The following is a 23,444-nucleotide window of genomic DNA, read 5'->3' as shown; positions in this document are numbered from 1 at the left end:
GACCCACGGAGGGACCGACAGATTCTTTTACCTCATTATAATACTAGAATTTTGGGGTGCCTGGGTGGCTCGGTGGATGAGCATCTGCCTTCAGCTCAGGGTGTGATCCCGGGATCAAGTCCCACATCGGGCTCCCTGCATGGAGCCTGCTTCTCCCTCTGCCTGTGTCTCTGCTTCTCTCTCTCTCTCTCTCTCTCTGTCTCTCTCATGAATAAATAAATAAAATCTTAAAAAATAAATACACTATGTATGCACGGGCATGTGTCCTTACAGCACAGCATGACCCTATAGACAACGACAAGCCTTCCTATCTAAATATTCATCCTAGCCCTACAATAAAAGGAACCCATTCACCCTGACTCAGGCCATCTCTTCATTTGCTGCAAATCAAGTTTACTTGTGGGACAGTTCATCTGGTGTCATTTCTCTGTGAGTCACCTTGGAGTGAGCTCACGCTCTTCTGGTTACACTGGTGACAGGCATGGGTGCGAGTGTGGGAAGGACCAGAGTCACTAAAACAGCCCCGTAGCCCCAGTGTACTAAGAGGGACAGGAGAGAGAACATTTGTAATACAAGGCATTTAAATGTCATTTGATGAGTTCAAATGTTAGAAGGGGGAAGGGTCTACCCTTCCCTGGGGTGGGAGTGGAGGTTGCTCCTGGAAGAGAAGGCCTTTGAGTTGGGTCTTTTACAAAATAAGAGGTTTTTTTGTTTTTTTGTTTTTTTAAATAACAAATGCATATGAATGGGTACAGGAGAATCAGAGAAGCTCAAGGTTCATTCCTCATTCTGCACGCAGATGGGGCTGTTGTAAGCAGGGCAGAGGAAGCCTTAGTTCTGGGGAAGGGGTGCGGGCTGCGGGCCAGGTTTCTGCTGGGGGGTGCTTGAGTGCACAGAGGCTGTTACAATGCTTCAGGCAAGCAGGAGGAGGGCCACTTCTGGGCAGCTTTGGATCTGTTTTAAGGCTTTGCCTGCTAAGGAATATCCTCACGGAGACCTATTTGGTTCTCAATGCACTAGAATTTTTTTTTACTTGAAAAAGTAATGTTCACTTTGCTTAAAAACAAAAAAGAATCCAAGTGTGTATACAACTACAAGCAATCTCTCCCTCTCACCTCAGATCCTGGTTTTCTGTTCCCAAAGCAACTGTAATTAACAGCGCACTGTAAATCCTTGGAAATTGTTTTCATGCATACAAGCATAGACATGCATAATATCTGCCACCCCCACCCCAACCCCCGTTGGGCTCCCTGGTGTTTGTCCTGGAAATGTATCCTAGAAACTGCCTCCAGGTGGCACTCACACACCTGCCACCTTCTTTTCCCAAATGTGTACACTTGGGGTTGGCAATCTTGACACTCGGGCAATCTTTTGTTAACGCTCCATCCAGGCTGCAATGAACCAACCGTGCCTGCATGTGGGAGCGAAGGGCAGGGAGGAGGCAGTGTGTGTGCATGTTACACACTCAGGCTTTGTTTTGTTTTTTTTTTAAAGATTTTATTTATTTATTCAAGAGAGAGACAGAGAGGCAGAAACATAGGCAGAAGGAGAAGCGGGCTCCTCGCAGGGGGCCTGATGTGGGACTCGATCCCAGGACCCCAGGATCACGACCTGAGCCAAAGGCATATGCTCAACCACTGAACCACCCAGGGGTCTCCACCCTCAGACTTTGAACTCACAGTGCTTGAGTTCACCTACAAGCTGGTAACCCTGGGTGGGCAATTTGACCTCTGTCAGCCTCAGCTTTCTCACTGTGCAGTGGGGGTAGTGATAACAGTAAGAAAAATAAGATTATGCCTACAGAGCACTTAGCATATAGTACCTGGCACACAGTACATGCTCAATAAAGGTTAATTATAATCATACTTCTGCCGATGATAAATTAGTGTAAGTGAAATTTCTGGGTCAGGAGGTCAAAACAACATGGATTCAATAAGCGACCATCCAAGGGCACCCAGCCGGTTCAGTCACTGGAGCACACGACTCTTAATCTCGGGGTTGAAAGTTTGAGCCTCATAGGAGGTATAGTGATTACTTAAAAATAAAATCTTAAAAAAAAAAAAAAAAGCAACCATCCACAAGGCTGTTGAATAGACAAAACTAGGGCAAGTTTTAAAAGGAAGCCCAACATTAAGGAGGGTGCGTGATGTGATGAGCACTGGGTGTTACACTATATGTTGATAAATTGAATTTAAATTTAAAAAATAAGATAAAAGGAAGCCTGAAAATAAAGCCATTCATGTGTTCAAGACAACGTGGATGATTTTCAAAACATAATGTTGGTGCGGAGAAGGACTTTCTCTATGATCTAATGATAAGTCATGGCTAGCCTTTACTGCAAACGCCATAATGTCCTATGCAGAGATACAGCTGTCACTGGTTTTATGCACAAAGACACTGCCGCCTGTCCCATCACACAGCTAGAGGCCCCTAGTCTGTGACCCAGTCATACTGCAGAGCTTGCACCCCAAATTTGAGGCTCTTTACACCCACCTCTCAGTGAAGCCTAAGGGAGAAGAAGATGGAAGACTCCAGCCATCTGACACTTGAAACTTCTCTTTGGCTAGATGAGCAACCAAATTTTCTCCTACCTCAAAACAAACCAGGACAAAATGATTCACAACACATTGATGAAGAATTCTTAAAATCAAAAGAAAATGAACTCATGCTTGGGGAGAATATCCAAAGCAAGTCAAGGAAGGAGAGAGAAAAACATAGGGGCGCCTGGGTGGCTAAGTCAGTTAAGCATCTGCCTTTGGCTCAGGTCCCAGGGACCTGGGCTCGGTGGGGGAGTCTGCTTCTCCCTCTCCCTCTGCCCGTCCCCCTGCTTGTGCTCTGTCTCAATCAATCAATCAATCAATCAATAAAAAATGTAATGAGCCATCAATTCTTGCCTGCCCTGGCCAAGGAAGCCAGGGGCCCTGTGGACCTGGCCTGTTGGGCTACCCCAGAAGCCCACCTTCTGGCAGAAAGCTGGCTATGTAGAACCTGAATCTTGCTGGGCTTTGTATTTCAAAGGGAAGAGAGAGAGAAAGAGAAAGGGGCACTCTGCTTCTGTTTCCTGGAGTCCAGAAATTTCTGTCTTGTGATCCAGTTAGACCCAGGCAGAGATGGCAGACCAGGAAATGGTGCCTGGGAACTGGGGCTGGATGGGAACAGAAGCCAGGCCTTGGGGAAGGGGTGGCGGGGTGGGGGGTGGAGACACATATTTGATGCTAACCAGCCTCCTTTTAAAGCCCCAAAGGCAGGCTCCCTTTCACACTGGCTGTTTATAAAAGTCCCAAGTGCGGTTTTGTGAAAACAATTTGGACAGATTATTGCAAGTCTGAAACTTTGAGTCAATTGCCACATAAACCCATTGCCTTGAAATTTCACCTAGTTTTAGAGCCAACAGAAGCTGTTTCAGACATGAGGAATAAAAAGATGGAAAAAAGAGATGAAAACCTTTGGGACATATAATGGATATGCGTGATAAACAGTAGGAAAACATTAAGGACAGAGTCTAAGTTATGGGTTTGTGGATGGTCAGTGACTTTTTCTTTCAAAGCTGCTGTAGGTTTGAAAGTTTTGAAAATAACAGGTGCCTGGATGGCTCGGTCGGTTGAGTCCAACTCTTAATTTTGGCTCAGGTCATGATCTCAGGGTCATGAGATTGAGCCTCACGGAGCCTGCTTAAGATTATCTCTCCCTCTCCCTCTGTCTCCCCCCTTCACCCCACGTACACACACACTCTCTCTCTAATACAAAACAAAACAAAAAAATTCAAACTAAAATATTGGGGTAGAGGCTCCTCATTGGGAAAGCCCCAGATATCAGATCTCCAAGCAGCAGAACAGGAAAAGCCTTCTTTAAATCAACATTTTCCAGTTTATTGCTGGCATCCAATCTGGAAAATAGGTTGCCACAAGGGATATAATTCGAACACTGCCATCAGGCCCAAACTGCTGTGGCTCAAGCTGGCACCAACCACAGTGTGACCCCTCCTAGCTCCTGCTGTGGCCCCGAGCCCAGTGAGCACTTCCGTAAGCTTTTCTGTTCCCAAGCTCCCAAGCCCTGCCCCTGGCCCCCTGATGCCCACCTGGTCAGGCCCTGCAGCCCTCTCCTCTGCAGAAGGCTCCTGGGAGGCAGTCCTTTCCACCTTCTCAGCGGCTGTGGGGCCTTCCCAGGGAGGAATTGGGGTATGGGACCTAAGGGCTAAGCTGTGTTGACAGAGAGGAAAGATATTTGGACAAAGGGAATGCAGAAGAGTCCCGTTCCCACAGGAACACAGACTGAAGGAGGGCAGGGCAGAAGGGCCTTGTCATTATTAGAGCAGACCAACCGCAGGGGAGTGGAGAGACAGATTGTAGACACAACTCTTTCATGGAAATTCCAGAGGCATTAAAAACCGTATTTACAAGGAAGTTTTTCTTCTTTTTTTTACAAGGAAGTTTTTCTTAAAAAATAATTAACTTATATTCTGGAGTGACACCAAACCAGACTGAAAAACTCAACATGAAACAGAATCTCAGCTTAATAAAAACACTGAAGGAAATGCACTAACATATTAACAGCAGTGCTAGGGGGTTTGTGATGTTATTTAAAAAAAAATTTTTTTTGCATTGTCCTGTTTTCCAAATTTCTACAAGTGCACATATAACTTCCATTAGAAATAACGAATAATTTTTTCCCCCCAGTGGGGAAGTGCTCCGTTAGAAGTAGTTCTGCTTGAAGCAAATTTCAGGGGCTAAGTAGGGCTCCTCTGATGGGCGTCCAAGTGCTAATCTCCACTTATACCATGGCTGAGGATGGGACTTGTCAACCAGGGACTTGAGCAGCCTGGGTTGGCAGGACCCTCTGCTGCCAGGCAGGAGGTGAGCCTCCCGGGGTTGGCAATGTGGGCCTGGGGTCTGTTCCCCCCATTGGCTTCTGGATCAAGTGGGAAGGCTCACCCTTTTTAGGCCAACAAAAGTGAGGCCAGACTGAAATGCAGAAACGGAGATCAGCTCCTTAAACAAAGAGTTCTCTGGGCCTCATCAAAAAAGAGCTCTAGAACGTTCCATGCCTGGACCTCCTGTGAGAACAGTCTCACTACAGCCATGACCTACATTCATACTCTTGATTTTTTTTAACCATTATTTTAAATTTTCCAAAATAATGTTTTTTTTTTGGTAGAAAAGCTGCAAAGAGGGAAAATACAAAGAAACAAATCACACATACCTCAGCACCCAAATATAACTACCCTTGCAATCGGTATACACGCTTCCAGTCTTCTTTTACTCAAAATCAGGGTTATACTGTAAATAATACTTTATAACCTGTCCTCATCTTTTATTTAGAAAAAATTCAAACTTTTTGCAATAGTACAATGAACCTGTGCCTATATTCACCACCTGTGAACATTCTGTGTGTCTCTCTTTCTTTCTGTGAATATTTTCCTGGGTTTTACTAGTTCACATTTTACTGGTTTACTGGTTCACATTTTCTCTTCCTCTCTCTAAATGTTTCCCTGGTCTGCTTGAAAGCTGGTTGTAGACTTTATTTGGCCCTAAATTTTTCAGCTGCATATCCTCAGGACAAATCAAGCCATTGAGGGTCAAAATAAGAACCCTCCGTGTGAGAACAGCAAAACACTCTTGGGAAATCTTGGTAGATCTTCAGTCCAGAGAAAAGTTCCTTCTTCGCTGTCCTCCTCAAGATCCACAGGCTATCCCCCTCTCCTGATGAATGGGCCTACTTCCCTCCAGGAGATACCGAAAGCCATCAGGCAGTCCACCACAGCCAGGAAGGAACCAAAGGCCACAGGTAAATGCTGCTGTGGGGGCCATGGCGCCACTTGGCGGTGGTGTTTAGCGTTTCCCTGGGGGAACCAACTGGGATTAACCCATCATCATTCTTGGATCTACCATTTATTGAGTGACCACCCTGTGCCCAGCACTTGACATGTATCCTCTTTCGAATTCCTACAACACCTGGCGGCCAGCCATTGTTGAAGAGTCCACAGCACAGCCTGGTGCACTGTGGGTGTTCGACAAATCTTTTTTTGGATTAACAAAGAAATTGAGGCTCTTGGAGTTTATGGGACTCAACAAAATCTTAAGGTTAGTAAGTGGTGGCATCTGATTTCAGACCCGAGTATCCTAGCTGGCCCACTTGGTTCCTCTAGAGCCAAAAAGGGAAGTGATCATAAAGCAATGTTATGTGGACTGGAGAGATCACAGAGTCCCAGAGTGGACACTATAGAAGGCCCTGGAAGGGAAGGGGCCAGGGGAGTCAGCTCTGTAGTGGCAGGCTCAGGATGAGAATCCAGGACTCCACTGGTGACCCCTTCCCGCCCAAAGTGTATGGTCAATTACAACACAAATCATCAACATGAATTTTCAAGCTGCTGAAAATTTGTGGTGGATGGACTAGAGGAGGCACCTGCCTCTCCAGAGCTGAGAGAGCACAGCTCTTTATGCTTCTGCAGCAGAAGGGGCTGTGAGCAGAGTCCTAACAGGACTAGGTTAGCAGAAAGGAGAGAGATGCATGGCCTAACCATTTGTCCAGCTGCTGGATACAGCAGAGGGAGCTTGGACCAGGGGCTGGCAAACAGTTTCTATAAAGGGCCAGATGGCCAATGAGGCGGCTTTATGAGTCATATGGTGTCTGCTGGCACTGTTCAGCTCTGCTGTTGTAGCCCACGAGCAGCCTTGGTAAGACGTAACAAACAGGTGTGACTGTTCTGGTAACACCTTAGTCACAAAAGTGGGCATGGGCCACACTTGCCCTCAGCATGATGTTGGCTGGCCCCTGCCTTAGATGACTCTGTCTGAAAATCCAAATATGATTTTAAAAAAAGAAAAGGACTGAGAAAGCAGACAGAAAAGACAGTCTGGACTTGGAGAAAACAGCAACTGCCAGTCCTCCTTTACCAGTCTGAACCCACTGCTCCTTTTCTACCAAGCTGAATGGGAATGAGAGTGTGGCTCCTGGACTCTGATATAGTGAGTGGGGTCCCCGCTGACGGGGGGATAGAAATGCTAGATGGATCTTACTACCAAACAAACTCCACTAGTCCTCCATCCAGATACAACCCCAGGGCAGCCTGGGTGGCTCAGCGGTTTAGTGCCACGTTCGGCCCAGGGTGTGATCCTGGAGACCCAGGATCGAGGCCCACATTGGACTCCCTGCATGGAGCTTGCTTGTCCCTCTGTCTGTGTGTCTGCCTCTCTCTCTGTGTGTGTCTCTCATGAATAAATAAATAAAATCTTAAAAAAAAAAAAAACAAAAAAACAGAGACAACCCCAGGTGCAGGGTGGGAAGCAGACCCAAGACTCTACCTTCTCTCAAGGAAATCCTCACATCTTTTCTCCAAGGGCAACACCTGAGTGAAAGCCATGTTCTCGGTTATGTCCATTTTAGGAATGGTGTGATTTCTTGAGATGTTTTCCAGGAGTGGGTAGGCCTCGAGATTAAAGTAGAAGATGGAGTTCTGGATGTCCTTGGTGTCGTCAGATTCAATTTCATCTGGATGGTCTCCTGAGATGAAACAAGAGTGCACGTTCTGTGGAGTGATGACCTTTTCTGTGGGCTGGGAGGGTACAGGGGGGCTGCTGTCTGCTTGTAAAGGCCTGGTCACTGGGGCTAAGCTGTGAGGGGCTCACTTGATCTGGAGCAGCAGGATTCCAGAGAGAAGACCTTGCCTATTAGCTATGTGCCTAGTGAGGGCTCAGCAGCTATGTCCTTTTGGCCTGTGGGGAGGGGTCTAAAGAAGGGGTAAGAGATTGGGGGCATCCTTCTGTGCTTTGGGAGGGGACAGAAGGTGTCAGGGAACTACCAGGCCACAGGTCTGGGCAGCAGCCCCCAGGGTCCCCCTCCTGTACCTCGGAGCAGGAAACATGGATGTTGCAAAGACACGACAAACACAGGCTTCCAGGGGACCACCAGATGGTAAGTTCTGGGTGGAGCAAAGGCACAGATGATCTGAGGCTTGGCCACATCCATGAGCTGTACAGAGCCATTCCTGCAAAAGATCAGCACCTGGGAAGCAAAGAGATGGTGACGGGGATTTCTTGGTCACCTCCATTTGGAGCAAGAGAAGCAGCTGGACATAAAAACTGGCAATAGAACTGCTTTGCTTTCAGGCACCAAGAGCTGTCCAGGGAGCAGAGGTGTGTGTGTCTGTGTATGTGTGTGTACACATATTTGTGTGTGTACACGTGTGTGTACTTCTCTGGTGACCCCAGCAACAACAGGCCCTCCAGGTGCTGCGTCTGATCCTGAGCAGTGCTTCCTCCTTCTGCCCTGGCTTCTCTTCGAGTGAACTAGCAGCCCCCTGCTGAGGAGCTGGCTCTCCTCCTGCCTGTCCTTGGGACCCCTGCTCAATCCAGCGGCCCCTCTTGGCCTGAGATCCAAGATAGGTCTCTCTCCTGCCTGGGCCCCTTCCTCCCTGCAGATGAGCATGCTAGGTGTGCCCCAATCTCATCCTCTCCCAGCCACCACACCATTTCCCTTCCCTTGCACTCAAATATGGGGGAGTCTGTCCTTAACCTCTCCACCTCATCTGTCCTGTCACCACCTCCCGAAAGCAGCCACCCCCACCAAATTCCACAGGCTGTCAGTGACCCCTCTCTCTGCTCTGTGGCATCCAGTGTGGGATGCCAGGATGCTGCATGGCCTCTCTCATCTCCCAGGGCAGCTGCTTGGTGATTCGTCTGTCTTTCCAGCTGAACCGTGTGCCCCACCAGGGCAGTGGCTTACTCTTTTATCCCGCATACCCCAGGGGTAGTGTGGTGCCTAGCACTTGACAGACCTTCGACAGATAATTTTTGAAGGAAAAGTGAACAGATTTACTGAAGAGGAGTGAGGGCCATGAGGAACCTACTGTGCCGGGGAAGGCTTGAACCGGGGCCACTGCACAGATGGCCTCCTCTGGATGTTTCACGGGCCTGCAAGAAACGAGACACACAGACATTCATGCTGGAAAAGTCCAGGCTGTGCTAGCCTCTCCTGGGCATACATCCCAGAGACACTCTGGTACACTCTTCTGAGTAGCAGACACTGGGGACAATCTAATCATCCACTGTTAGGAGAGTGCCTTTTGTGGTCTGTTATATGGCAGGCTGCGGTACAGCAGGGAAAATAAACGTAGCTGCATTCACCAACATGTGCAACTCTTGTGAGCAAGGTCGCAGAGCAAGTTCTAGAAGCAACAGCGCTGAGAAACAAGCTGGAGAATACATAGAGCATGATTCCATTTACAAATCCCCCAAATATGCACAGCTAAAGGACATGTTACTTGGAGATACATGTGATTAATTCTTGCAGAAAGGCGAATGATGAATTTTGGAAAATGACGTTGTAGGTTGAAAAAGAAACTGGCCATGGTATTTGGCAGCAACTCCCATCAAAAAGTGGAGTCAAGGGGCGGGCGCTGCCTCTCAGTTTCAGCTCAGGTCATGATCAGGTCCTGGGATCCAGCCCGCATTGGGCTCCTTGCTCAGCAGAGTCTGCTTGAAAGATTCTCTCCTTCTGCCCCTCCCCCTGCTCATGCTCTCTCTCAAAAATAAATAAATCTTTAAAATAAATAAAAAGGTGGAGTCAGTTTTCCTACTGCTTGACTGCAGGTGTGGCCACATAATGTGCTCTGTCCAGGATGACTGGAGCAGAGGCCTGGAAAGCGTTTGTGCATCGTGGCTGCCCCTGCTTGCTGGGAGGACCCTGTAGGCTGCCAGGTGATGGAGGTTGAGACAGCCCACAGGACTAGCCATAAGGAGGAGAACCAAGAGTCCCAGCCACCTGCCGTCTATGTGAGCAAGGTCATCTCAGACCATCCAGCCCCCAGCTGAGCTGCCAGATGCTGCCTGAGGCACACGTGAGAGCCTGAGCAAGACTCGTGGAAGGGTGGCCCATCGGAGCCTGGCCCAAGTTGCTGACCTACAGTGTTAGGGGCTAACCAATGACTGTTTTCTTTTCTTTTTTTTTTTTTTAACCCACCTCAGATTCTAGGCTTTTTTTTTCTTTTTTTAAAGATTTTATTTATTTATGCATGAGAGACACAAAGAGAGAGGCAGAGACACAGACAGAGGGAGAAGCAGGCTCCATGCAGGGAGCCCGATGTGGGACTTGATCCTGGGCCTCCAGGATCACACCCTGGGCTCATGGTGGTGCTTCACCTAGGCATCCCAACAATGACTGTTTTCTCAAGTCATTAAATTGTAGAGTGGTTTGTTATACACAGCAATAGATAAGGGGTGTGACCGGGGACAAAGCACACAGAGAGCCTTAACTGAATCAAAGATTATCTATTTCTTACATGGGAGTTTCTCTCTCTCTTGCTCTGTGTCTCTCTCTCTCTCTACACACACACACACACACACACACACACACACACAGACTATATAGAATATATATATAGTGTGTATATATGTGTGTATATAATGTGTACTCCTAGGTGGTATAGATACACCCTAAATATACACACATACATATTATATACATCATTTGCATACATAAAGTGTTTCACAATTTAAAAAGAAAGACGGGATCCCTGGGTGGTGCAGCGGTTTGGCGCCTGCCTTTGACCCAGGGCGCGATCCTGGAGACCCAGGATCAAATCCCACGTCGGGCTCCCGGTGCATGGAGCCTGCTTCTCCCTCTGCCTGTGTCTCTGCCTCTCTCTCTCTTTCTCTCTCTCTCTCTCTCTCTCTGTGTGACTATCATAAAAAAAAATAAAAAATAAAAATAAAAAAGACACTTGAGGAAACTGATAAAAGGTTATTTTGGTAGACACAACACTGTTCTTGGTCACATGGGACACAAAGGTGTCATTTACACCATCATACAAGTTTGTGACACAAGTTTTGCATAGATACCCATACATGAAAGAGAGCGGGGATCCTGAGGTTCTCAGGGAGTGTGGTGACTACAGAGCAAGTGGACTCCTGCTGGGGAGGGGGTTGGTTTCTCCTTATTGAATGGCGTCATCTGTCTGGCAGATCATCTACCCTGTCCTGCACTCAAATTACCAACCTCTCAACAAGCTCGCTGATGGTGGGCACTTGGGTCCCCTTGGCTGTCAGAAGATGGAGGGAAGAATCTGTGCACAGCACCACACATTGTGGGATTTGGGATTTCAAGGGACCCTCAGGATACACGTTCTGTCCTTTGTAGACTAAGAAGTATTTTAGGAAGTGAATGCTCTGGCAGAAACATCCCTCCGGAAGAGCAACGACCCCAAGTGGGAAACCTGGAGAAAAAAAATGTTACAGGCAGGTCAGATAAGTAGGTAGAGGATGATGCAGCCATGCGCACAGGGTCTGTGATCAGCAGGTATATGAGGGAGAGCCCTCTGAGAGTGAAACCAGAGAACCCCAATGCCCAGTGGGAGAGAAGAGCCCCCCTCCTAAGGATGGAGAGGCACAGGGAATGAAGAGGACCAGCCTCATGGAGGAGGGGTGGTAGGGCAAGGTGGTAGGGCAACCCCCGAGGGGTTAGGTGATGGGGTGGTTCTCGGAGAATGAGAGGGAAGTGTGTGTGTAGCCAAGCAATATCCAGAATGTATCAATACCCAGAAAAATGAAAGCAAGCTATTGGGCAAGTGAATGTGAAATTAGGATCATTCTTCTGCCCATGATGAATCTTCAGCTATTTTAAGAATGCTGTCGGGGGCAGCCTAGGTGGCTCAGGGGTTTAGCGCCGCCTTTGGCCCAGGGCCTGATCCTGGAGACCCAGGATCGAGTCCCATGTCGGGCTCCCTGCATGGAGCCTGCTTCTCCCTCTGCCTGTGTCTCTGCCTCTCTCTCTGTGTCTCTCATGGATAAATAAATAAAATCTTAAAAAAAAATAAAAAGAACACTGTGGGTGCTGTAACTCTTGCTCAAGTTCAAGAGGGCCTATAGCCATGTTTATCTTTCTACCATGTAGGCGGAGTGCCCGCTATTGGAAACAACCATGGAATTCTTCAGGTGGAAGTAGCTCAGGTAAGGAAGGCACTTAACTGATCTGACATAAGCCTCCCTGAGGCCACCAATAAACAGGGCACTGTCCCGGACTCTCACCAATGTGCTGCCTTAGGAAGGCTGCCAGGGAAGACAACCCCCCTCTACTCTAAAAAATGACAAACCAGGGATTCAGTCATTACTTCTAAAAACATTTGGTAAGAAGGAGACACTCCCAGGGCACCTGGGTGGCTCAGGCAGTTAAGCATCTGCCTCTTGGTTTCGACTCAGGTCATGATCTCAGGGTCCTAGGATCTAGGTCCTGTTGGGCTCTTCATTCATTCATTCATTCATTCATTCATTCATTCATTTATTTATGATAGTCACAGAGAGAGAGAGAGAGAGAGAGGCAGAGACACAGGCAGAGGGAGAAGCAGGCTCCATGCACCGGGAGCCCGACGTGGGATTCGATCCCGGGTCTCCAGGATCGCGCCCTGGGCCAAAGGCAGGCACTAAACCGCTGCACCACCCAGGGATCTCGAGGGCTCTTCATTCAATGGGGAGTCTGCTTCTCCATCTCCCTCTGCCCCTTCATCTACTCTCTCCCTGGGGACCCTGGGACCCCAGGACTCTAGCAAGGTGCCACCCACCCAGAATAGCTGATCTTGCCCTGCCCACACTGTAGGTCTCTTAGCTTGCACACCAGTGAGGTTCCTGCTGACCAGGCTCAGGGTAGAATAGCAGCAAGGAAGACATGTTTATTTTGAGAGCCTGGGGGATAGAGGGAGGAGGGCTGAGACTGCCAGGATCTCACACCCTGAGCTGGAAGACACCTCCTCACCGGAGTGTGATAATGAGGTAATGGACAGACTTCCAGGCCTTGGTCTGGTGCCAGGTATGGAGCAAGCGCTCAATAAATACACAGAGAATGGAAACCATCAGAGCATATTAAGTTCAGGAAGTGTCTATTGAATGGCTGAATGAAGGGAAAGCAAGACCACCTCCCCAAGCTGACAAAAGAAGGCAGTAACTAACAGAAGGCCCAGCGCCTGCAGACATCCCTGCGCTCCGGGACTCTCATTACCCAGAGACCCATCCAGGGCTTAGGCAGAGGTGGGGGGCTCACCTTCGGCCAGGTCCCACAGTGTGAGCACGCCATCCTCACAGGCAATCAACAGGTAGGAGCAGGTATAGCTGAGCTGAGAGACAGCAATGGGCGCAGCACAGGGCCACACACCCTCTGGGTCTGCAGGGAGGACACCATGCACAAGGCTGCCCCCCCAGTCCCTGCACCTACACATCACCTCTATGTGTGCAGCCCAAGACCCACACTAGTCTGCCTGTCTGGGCTCACCATCCCTCTCACCTCTCTGCAATGCTGTCTCCTTCCTCAGGATAAAACAATGGGTCATGCTGCTATTCGACTGCAGCTAACATGGAATGAGTGCTTACTAGGTGCTAAGCACTGTGCTAAGCACTTTACATGCCTCCTTCCGGTGAATTCTCACAAGGGTCCCCTGAGGGGGGCCCATAATACCCCCATTTCATTGATGAGGAGACTAAGGCAGGATGTAAGCGACCTGCCCAGGGTCCCAGCCAGTCGGTACAGAGGTTGAGGTTGGAAGCTATGCTGCCTGGGAGATAGAGGGATGATAGGAAAGAGAGTCTTCCTTTGCCTATTTTTAAATGTTACTTTTAAAGGACAATTCTAAAGTTTGACCTATGTGTACAGCTCACGGAATTACCACAGGGTGAGTGTGCTCATGCAACTGCTTCCATGAGTCTGTATAAACCAAATAACCACCATATTTCCAAAGTGCCTTTCAATTTCCGAGAGCTTGCCTATGTTGAGACCCTCGGGATTCTCCTATTTATGACAAGTGTGAGCAAGGGACAGGGGTGGTGTCCTGAATTAGCTCTGTTTCAGATGAGAAGACAGGACTGGGGCAGGGGTGACTGGCCTGACAGCACACAGCTTGCAGGCTGTTGGGCCAGGGCTGGATCTGGCCTCTGATGCCATGTCTTTTTTTACCTCGCTGCCACAGGAGCTCTGTGGACCTGACTGGGCTTTGTCCCTATTGACCTGTTCTCTTTAAGAAACGGGACTGTTCAGAGACAGAGCCTCACAGTGACACCACAGCCACTGAGCCACCTGCTTCTGCTGGCATGTCTCTGGTCCTCTGAAGTGACATGTCAGTCACATGCCCTCAACTAAGCTGGAGGAGGACGTGTTCTGAGAGCCCGCTTAGGCAACTCCCATCCCAAAGTACCGACTTTATCCTTCAGAGTTCGGTTAAGCGAATAGAGGAAGAAGTTGTGACTTCCAGTCCAATGTATGCCAAGGACACAGGCTACTCCTGGGAAAGAAAAAGAGGAAAGGGGTGTCATGTAAAGAATCTGAGTCCCCTCTGGTTTGTACGGAAAGTGTTGGCTCAAGAGGAATTCAGTTTGAAATCAAAAGTAGCCTGTTCTAATGGGCAGCACCCAACAGAAGGGGTGGGCACCCCTGGAAGGGTGGTTCCTAGGGACAATTCGCCTTCCTGGGTGGGGAGGACAGTCACACTGCCCCTCAGCTGCTCTCACATCTTCTAGATAATTCACGTCCTCTTGGCTGTCAGTGCTTTAAATAACATTTTCCACAAAATGAATTCCTGTCCAGAAGCAGCCTGGCAGGATATGTGCTCATACCCTCCTCTGTGGCAAGTCACTCCCTGAAAACAATGCCCAACTCCATTATCAAGGAATCTGGATGACTAATGTCCAACCAGAAACTGTTAAGCTCCAACTGCGAAGCAGGTGACACACATTTTGCCTCATTCCCTCCCATCATGTATGGTTTGCTGAGGCATTCCCTTGAGTGGATCATTGCCCAGGATAACCACCTGCTTCGTGCTCATTTACCTGAGGGGCTCTTGACTTCTGCTGGCATTGCAATTATGCTGCTAGGAAGGAGGAAATGGAATGAGGCCATGCTGAGAAAAAAAGAGACACTAGTCAGAGCCATGGCAGACTCCTTGGCCAGGAGAGATGCTGGCAGAGGCTTGGCACTAAAATTAGAAATGGGTTTATGAAGGGAATGTTAGGATGGACCTTTCCAGGAGCATAGGGCCATAAGGTAAATCACATTTTACGTGCTGGGTCTGGTGGCTGCAGACTTTGGAATTTGGTGAGGGCAGGGCAAGCAGGGCTGCAGGAGTCACTCCCAGACTGGCAACAGCACCCAGCACTGAGTAGAACTTTCTCTGTAGTGACCAGACTTGGCTGACATGAATAATGGTCGCTTATGCTGGGGACAATCCAATGAGTGGTGTGCTAAGTTTGCTCTAAAAAACCCAAAAAAAACGAAAAAAAAAAAAATTTCCTGATTTATAGTTTCTTGGGGTTTAAAGACTCTCACTACAGACACTACCAGCAGTTTAACAGCTAGCCTGCAAAACTCCCAACTACCCTGCAAGGCAGTGCACCCCTGAACCTCACTGGGGCCTAGTTCAGGTATCAAGCAGCTGCGATGAGGGTGCAGCCCTAGGAGTCTGTGTCCTGAAGTGAGAAAATTGGAGGTGCACTTCACAGCAAGATGAGAGGCTCCGCTTCCTATGTGAAGCAAGAACATCCCTGAGGTTCAGCTTAGCTGTGGGGAGAGCTAGTTCCTAAAACCAGCTCCACTGCACTCTTTAAAGACTTGGGCTCGGTTTTTTACAATCACAGCAGGGGGTTCATGAACCATACCCGCTGCTAGAAGGTATTTCAGGAATTATACATGAATATATTATGTTTAAAAAGCCTGGATAGGGAATCCCTGGGTGGCTCAGCGGTTTAGCGCCTGCCTTCAGCCCAGGGTGTGATCCTGGAGACCCCGGGATCGAGTACCATGTCAGGTTCCCTGCATGGAGCCTGTTTCTCCCTCTGCCTGTGTCTCTGTCTCTATCTCTCTCTCTCTCTCTCTGTGTGTGTCTTTCATGAATAAATAAATAAAATCTTTTATAAATAAATAAATAAATAGCTAGCAAGCCTGGATAGAAATGGAGAAAATCTGAATAGTAGTGACTTTCATTTCTGTCTTTAGGGTCTTCTGTGTTGTCTAGATAATCAGGGGAAAAAATTTAAGAGATGAGGGCTGGGCATAAAATACTAAAATAAACTCTACTCCTTATCTCCATACATGCCTACCCCCTCTTTGAAATCCACAATGTGATCCACCTTTGTTCTAACTGTATTTGAACAATCTCCACACACCTTTTCAAAAGATCTGCTGAAACTCTTGGAAAAATTCCCCAAATCAAGAGGAGCCTTTACACCTCAGATGAGTTCAAGGGCTTGGGTTGATTCCTGCACGTGCCCCAGGGCTCCCTGGGAGCAGAGTGCTCCTTCCCACTCACCTGAGTGGCTCCTCCTCCCCTTTCTCATCCAGGTACTTCTTGTAGGAGGCGTGGAAGATGGCTGCTTGTTGTTCCCACTGACTTTCCTTGATGAAGTGGTTCTGCCCCGAGCCCAACCCATAGCAATCCTCTATCTTTGCAAAGACTTCCAGGGGGCTTTTAAATGTGGTCCCTAGGGTGAAAAGATGCCAAAATTAGTCGAACCATGGGACTTCCCTCTGTCTAATTTTTCCCCCCTTCCTCCATGCTCCCCAGTTTCCTGCAGAATCCCTCATCCTCAGAAGTCCATGTGGGAGCCCAGGGTTTCTCTCCACCTCTTTCCTACCCACTCGCTCAGGGAGCACAGGCAAAGGACGGCTGCCTCCTCCTCTTGCTCCTCCAGCTCCATCCCCCCATCACTTTCTGTTTCCGAATTACTAGATCCCCAGAGAAAGCCAAGGAAACGTTCACGAGGGCATTAGAGGCCTCAGACCCTAATGGTGTCTCCTCAGGTTGGTAAGGCCCCAAACCTGCCAGCTGGTCACTACTGAGCCACTGCTGAAGGCTCACATAAGCATACAGTCCCACCCCTACCTGTGTTTACATCTATCCAACTAACTTCCTTCAAAAACCTCCTCTCTGCCAATCACTTTTCTTACCACTCTACTCCCTCCTCCCACCCTGAAACCTTTCATTTCCTTCTTTTTCAACTGTTCCTAAATCCACAGTAAAACTGGGTGATCGATTTTCTGGGTTCCCATCCCAGCTTTCAAAACTCTGCTCTCTTTGGAGGGTACCCAGGAGGCCTGATGGTGCCCCAGCTCCCCTTCCCCAGTGGCCACCATTGTTGCTGGTTCCTTGCATACGTTGCTACAAAGAGACCCCTTTTGTTTAAACAAATGGTAGCTAGCATATAAGATACTAGTAGTTTCCCAAGTGTGGTCCCAGATCAGCAGGGATCTGACAGGCTCTACGGGAACTTGTTAGAAATGCAGATTCTCGGGCTCAACCCCAGGCTGAAACAGAAACTCTGTAGGTGGGGCCCAGCAAATTGGGTTCTAACAAGTTCTCCAGGTGAGTCTGATCCAGCTAAAGTTTGAGAATTGCTCTTATACCCTAGCACCCTTGCATTTTTTTCACTCATAACAGCTTGGAGATCTCTTTATATCAGTACTATAGACCTTCCTCATTGTTGCTTATTTTCATTCATTAAACCTTTGTCTTCTTGGGAAATAGAACACATCCAGCAAACAGCATAAAAATATATATCTTAATAAATTACCATAAGGCAAACATCTGTCTCTACTCAGGTCCAAGGACAGGACATTGTCTGTTCCCTAGAAGCTTTGCAAGGGCCAGTCTCCAGTCACAGCCTTCTGGGAAGGGCAGCAACCATTCCCTTGGCTTTTATGTAAGCACTGCATTACATTTATTTTACTTTTGCTGTCTAAATGTGCATCTAAACATGACAGCTTTGTTTTGCCTGATTTTGAACTATATACACAAATGGAATTATATATAGTGTTAACTCTATGTCTGCCCTCTTTGGCTTAATACTGTTTGTGAGCCACTTTGTTGTGATAGCTGTAGTTTGTTCCTTTTTATTGATAGTATTCCACCGACTGAAGACATTATAGCTGATCTGTTTGTTGTTGATGGACATTTTGGTTATTCCATGTTTGGGGCTATTGAATATCACATCACTGTTATGATTCTTGTACATGACTCCTGGTACGCATTTACTTTTAAACCTATCAGATGTATACCTAGGAGAGGAGCCACTTCACCCTGGTTTGCTTTGCACTGAAAGCCCCACATCCCTGGAAACCCTCAGTCCCAGGCAAACTAGTATAGTTGGTCACACTGCCTAGGAGTGTAAATGTATAAATGCTGGCTCTCAGGGTGTAAATTATCATCAATATTACTAGATCATTCCAAAGTGATTGTTATCAATTTTCATTCCTAACTATAGTGTATGAGAAGTCTAGTTATGGTTATTCCATATCCTTACCAACTTGGTACAGTGTCTTTTCATTGTTGCCATCCTGGTGGGTATAGAGTGGTAAGCTCATTATGGTCTTAATCTGCATTTCCCTGATAAACTAATGATGTTGAGTATATATACTCATGTTTATTGGCCATTTGAATAATTTCTTGCTGTTTTATACTAGATTATCTCTTTTCCTTAATAAGTTGTGGGAATTCTTTATATACTCTTGATATGAAATTCATAAGTTTTATGTGTTTTGCAAATGTCTTCTCTACGTGGCTTGCTCTTTCATGCTTTTAATGATGTCTTAGGGTGACTCGAAGTCCTTAATTTTAGTAGCCAAATTTATCACATTTTTCTTTTATTATAAGTGCTTTTTGTATTTGTTTTGTGTGTCTTGTTTACAAAGTCTTTCCCTACCCAGAAACCATAAAGATATTATTTTATACATTTTCTAAAAGCATTATTGTTTTCTCTTATTTACTTCTATGGTTCATCTAGAATTAATTTTTGTGGATGGTGTGAGGCAGGAGTCAAGTCTCACTTTTGTTTCCATATGGACAACCAGTGCCATTTATTGAAATGACCATCCTTTCTCCACTGCTCTGGAGTGCCACCCCTCAGGTATCCAGTGGCCATTAATGCCTGGCTCTGTTCTGGCCTCTGATATTTCATTCATTGATTTTTCTATCTATATTTCTATATCTTATATATATTGCAATCTACTATGCACTCCTTTGTTTTTCTATCTGTCTTAATCACTGTAGCTTTACAATAAATGTTGATGGAGCATGTTGTATCATCATGTTCATTTATGAGAGTGAATTGGATATTCTTGGCCTTTTGAATTTCCTTCTTTGTTTTTTATTTTTAAAGATTTTATTTAGTTATTCATGAGAGACACACAGAGAGAGAGAGAGGCAGAGATACAGGCAGAGGGAAAAGCAGGCTCCATGCAAGGAGCCCGATGTGGGACTCAATCCTGGGACTCCAGGATCACGCCCTAGGCTGAAGGCAGGCACCAAACTGCTAAGCCACCCAGGGATCCCTTCCTTCATTTTTTATGGTTGCAAAGTATTCCTTTGGAGAGGTGTATGAGATTTTGCTTCTATAAATACTGCAGCAGTGAACATTCTTATAGATATATCTTTGATTGCCATATGCAGGTATTGAAAGGATATACTCTGTCCTCTGCCTACAATTGACTTCTCTTTTCCTCATGACATACTCCCACTTATCCTTCAAAACCTTCCCAAGTGCCCCTTCCTTTGATAAAGCCTTTGCCTGCTCTGTGGACAGAGTTAGTCACTCTTTTTTCTATGTTTTCATGGTTCCAGGTGTTCCCCATTGCTGCACTTATCATATCCTATAATGCCGGATTCCTCTTCTTCTCCCTTGGTGGAACAGCAGCTTTTAGGGCACAAGATGATGTGTCTTACTCACCTGTGTGCTTACTGCATTACTGGCACTCAGCAAACACTGATGAATGAACTAACACAGGAATATAAAAATGAATGAACTCCAGCTAGATGTGTCTTGCCTGATTTCCCGATTCTGTTAGCTGTATTCTTGTAACATTTATATGTTTTGTCTTTTGATCCCAGAGCTTATGACTTTTAAAAAATTTTCCTCTTCAGAACTATATTTATAATTTACATATTTCCCCTAATAAATAGAAAAGACAGGACATGTAGAGAAAGACAAAGAGAGAAAAAAACAGAAATTAAAGGCAGAAGAGAAGAAAGTGTTAGTTGAATTTTACTAACCTGTAACTGGTTTGGGTGGTTTGATCTTCATTATGTGAACTGGATGACTCAACTTAATGTCTCCTCTAAAACAAATGTTTGTATCCTACGATAAGGAAAAGGCACAGCTAATAAGCCAAACAAAGAAGATATAACAGAATCATTAAAAACACATCCCAAAAGAAGACAGAAAAAGAGGGAAAAGAAAAAAAAACTGGTGGGACAAAAGACAGTAATTAGCAAAGTGACAGATTTAAATCCAAACACATCACCAATCATTAAATATAAGTGGTCTAACTGCCCCAATTAAAAGGTAGAGATTGTCAGATTATATAAAAAGGTAAGACCCAACTATTCGTTGTCAAAAAGAAACTTATTTTAAATACAAAAACACCAAAATATTAGAAGTATAGAAAAAGATACATCTTGTAAAACTAATATAAAGAGGGACGCCTGGGTGGCTCAGTGGTTGAGCACCTGACTTCGGCCCAAGTCGTGATCCCGGAAACCCAGGATCGAGTCCCACGTTGGCTCCCTGCATGGAGCCTGCTTCTCCCTCTGCTTGTGTCTCTGCCCCTATCTCTCTCTCTCGGTCTGTGTCTCTCGTGAATAAATAAAATATTTAAAAAAAAACTAATATAAAGAAACCTTGGGTGGTTATATTAATATCTAACATAACAGATTTCATAGCAAAGAATATTACCAGGGATCAAAGATTCACCGAATAATGATAAAATGGTCAATTCATTAAGGAGACATAACATTCCAAATGTTTATGCACATAATAACAGTGCTTCAAAATACAAGAAGCAAAGACTCAGAGAAGTGAAAGCAGAAATAGATAAATCTGTAATCTTAGAGATTTGAACACTCTTCTCCCAATAACTGATAGAATAGACAGAAAATCAGTAAGGATATAGTACAGATACAGAAGGAAAACAGTAAATATGTAGGAGATTTAAATAACTTGACCAACAATAGATAAATATACATTCTTTTCAAGTGCACTTAGAACACTTATCAAGATAAGCCATATTCTGGGCACAAAACAAAACTTAATAAATTTAAAAGGCTTCAAATTATATGAAGTATGTTCTTTGATCACAATGGAATTAAATTAGAAACCACAAAAAGAAAGATATCTGGAACATCTCCAGTATTTAGATCTTACAAATGTTGCCAAGTTAAAATTGGTGAGTTGGATCTACAGTTTCTTTAAAAAATAAAAAGGAGGCACACATAAATAGCATTAAAAACAAGAAAAAGGAATAACTTAAAAGATAGATTTTCACTTTTATAGTATAGGAGAAATTTATTTACATGTATCTATAGTTCTATATCTATACTGATAAATTATATGAATTGTGACTGAAATTGCCTCAAAATTTTTTACAATGGACTAATAATCATAGAAGAAATTGAAAAGATAATATAGGATTTACTTAGACCTAGAGGGTTAAAAAAAGACATCCAACTTTCTTTACAAATCTTGCATAACACTCATACCAAAGGCTGATAAGAAAACCACAAGAAAAAGGTAATAAAACCACTACAGGCCAATCTCATATTTGAACATAGATACTATCCATGAACACAAAGCAATCGGTTTGCTTTGCTAATATCTTGTTTAGGACTTTAATGTTAGCAAAGCAAACTGACATTATAATTAAATGAATTATTACCAAGTATGGATTACCTAAAATGGAAGGAAGAATGTTTTAACTTTAGAAAATGTTTTCACTGCCTACCCTCCCTTGGTTCCTTCCAATTTTCTGAAACTTGATATCCTTCCAATTTCTTTGCTGCAACTAAGGCCCTGATGAATACTGATAAAACCAGAGACCAGCAATAACTAGCTGGAAAATACAGACGTTGGTGTGAACATTTAACATGTAACACCTTTCCTTCCTGAAATCCCATTAAAATGACAGAAAGCTGCTTTTTAAAAAAGGAATAAACTTATAAGGAACAAGAGAATGAAAAGGGAACAAAAGCAAGAACATTTTGAGGTTGTAAAGCAGGTGGCTAAATGATTTAGCAGACCCAAGAAAGTCAGATCTGAGCCAGTAGGGGAGAAAGCCTAGCAGCCATCTGATTTATACCACAAATGCCCTATGACTCAAGAAAATGCCAGCACTGGGTATCTCTGGAGTGGAAGCGCCAGTGAGGCAGCAACAGGATTGACTGGAAATCTTTTTAAGAAGCATTTAAACTCTGGGGTGCCTGAGTGGCTCAGTGGTTGAGCATCTATCTGCCTTTGGCTCAGGGCATGTTCCTGGGGTCCTTAAATCGAGTCCCACATTAGACTCCCAGCAGAGTCTGCTTCTCCCTCTGCCTATGTCTCTGCCTCTCCCTCTGTGTCTCTCATGAATGAATAAATAAAATCTTTTTTTAAAAAAGCATTTAAACTCAGACTCTCAAGCTCCAAGCAGCCAACATAATGAAGTTAAAGTTTACATACTGAATGTTGAAGTTACCCCTGACCCCCAAGGTGTCTTCCCCACAAGCCTCTGCAACTCAGGTGAGAGCTGTGATTAGAGCTGAGCACTGAGCACCCACTTAGAGGCCCCGCCCATATCCTTCCTAAGGAGCTACACCTAGCCTGTCAGCATCATGTGCCATGTGCCAGAGCTTTACTGTGTCAGTGAGCATCTGTGCTTCATGTTGATTTATTTTGTATATACATTAGCAAGATGTGTTCTAAGGTATCAGAAAAGCCTCAGAGAGGTTGTATTTTGGGTCTAGGAACCTAAAAAATTTTCCATATAAATTAATGGTAATTGCTTTTTATACCATTTTGACTTAGGAAAGGTTTTATAGGAACAGTCTCCTTTTGGATAGCAGGTGAAACTTGTATTCTTCAAGACACTGACATGCGTGTTTTCCAACACAAAAGCCTAGTTGGGGCACTCTTTAGCAAAACCACAATCAACAAACCCCACCTGTGCCCACAGGCCTGGCATCCTGTTTGTTTCCCAATGACCCCTATTCTAATTTATGGCAGAGATCCAAGTACCACCAGACAAGTGAAGAGAGCATCTCTTTGGAAAGATAGAGACCAAAACAATTAGAAAGAAAAAAGCAACTTGGGGGAAAATAGGCCATATATGGAGAAGAAATATCAGTAATTATTATAAATGTTTTTAGGGAAGGCATAGTATTTATCAAGTAAACAAACAATCAGAGAAAAAAGAAGGGCCCTTGTAAATGAAAGGATGATAGCAAAAATGAAAAACTCAGTGAGAGGGTAGAGACTGAGCCACTGAGCTCTCTCAAATGTAGAACAACAAAAATACAGAAAATAGAACAGAAAATAAACAGGGGCATTGACGAGATTAGAACCCTGGTAGTTTCGCTCCAAAGTTCATTAAGGTCTTGGTGTAGGCAGATGAATATTTTAATGGAACAGGATAAAGAGCATAGAAGTATATATATATATATAGGAATGATAAAA

General features: G+C 45.4%; 1 protein-coding gene across 5 annotated transcripts in view; it reads right to left on the bottom strand.

The window, feature by feature from the left end:
• The window catches only part of WDR93 (WD repeat domain 93), a 51,257-nt gene that overhangs the window by 3,291 nt on the left and 24,522 nt on the right, over window positions 1-23,444 (bottom strand). Inside the window, exons 8-16 of one of the 5 annotated variants that reach the window (XM_041751002.1) lie at window positions 20,012-20,096; window positions 16,277-16,448; window positions 14,802-14,872; window positions 14,171-14,257; window positions 13,027-13,146; window positions 10,993-11,209; window positions 8,846-8,909; window positions 7,845-8,001; window positions 7,302-7,500 (exon numbers count right to left, since the gene is read on the bottom strand). In XM_041751002.1, coding sequence (XP_041606936.1) covers window positions 7,302-7,500; window positions 7,845-8,001; window positions 8,846-8,909; window positions 10,993-11,209; window positions 13,027-13,146; window positions 14,171-14,257; window positions 14,802-14,872; window positions 16,277-16,448; window positions 20,012-20,096 — 1,172 coding nt within the window. Of the gene's footprint in view, window positions 1-2,493; window positions 2,588-4,078; window positions 4,419-7,282; window positions 7,501-7,844; window positions 8,002-8,845; window positions 8,910-10,992; window positions 11,210-13,026; window positions 13,147-14,170; window positions 14,258-14,801; window positions 14,873-16,276; window positions 16,449-20,011; window positions 20,097-23,444 lie in introns of those variants that run through there. The other 4 variants (XM_041750999.1, XM_041751000.1, XR_005987199.1 and 1 more) reach the window with 4 other exon arrangements.

The sequence above is a fragment of the Vulpes lagopus genome, chromosome 4, assembly GCF_018345385.1.
Source record: "Vulpes lagopus strain Blue_001 chromosome 4, ASM1834538v1, whole genome shotgun sequence".
NCBI lineage: Eukaryota > Metazoa > Chordata > Mammalia > Carnivora > Canidae > Vulpes > Vulpes lagopus.
Note: the sequence above shows the minus strand (reverse complement) of the source record. Positions and strands in the feature narration are given on the sequence as shown.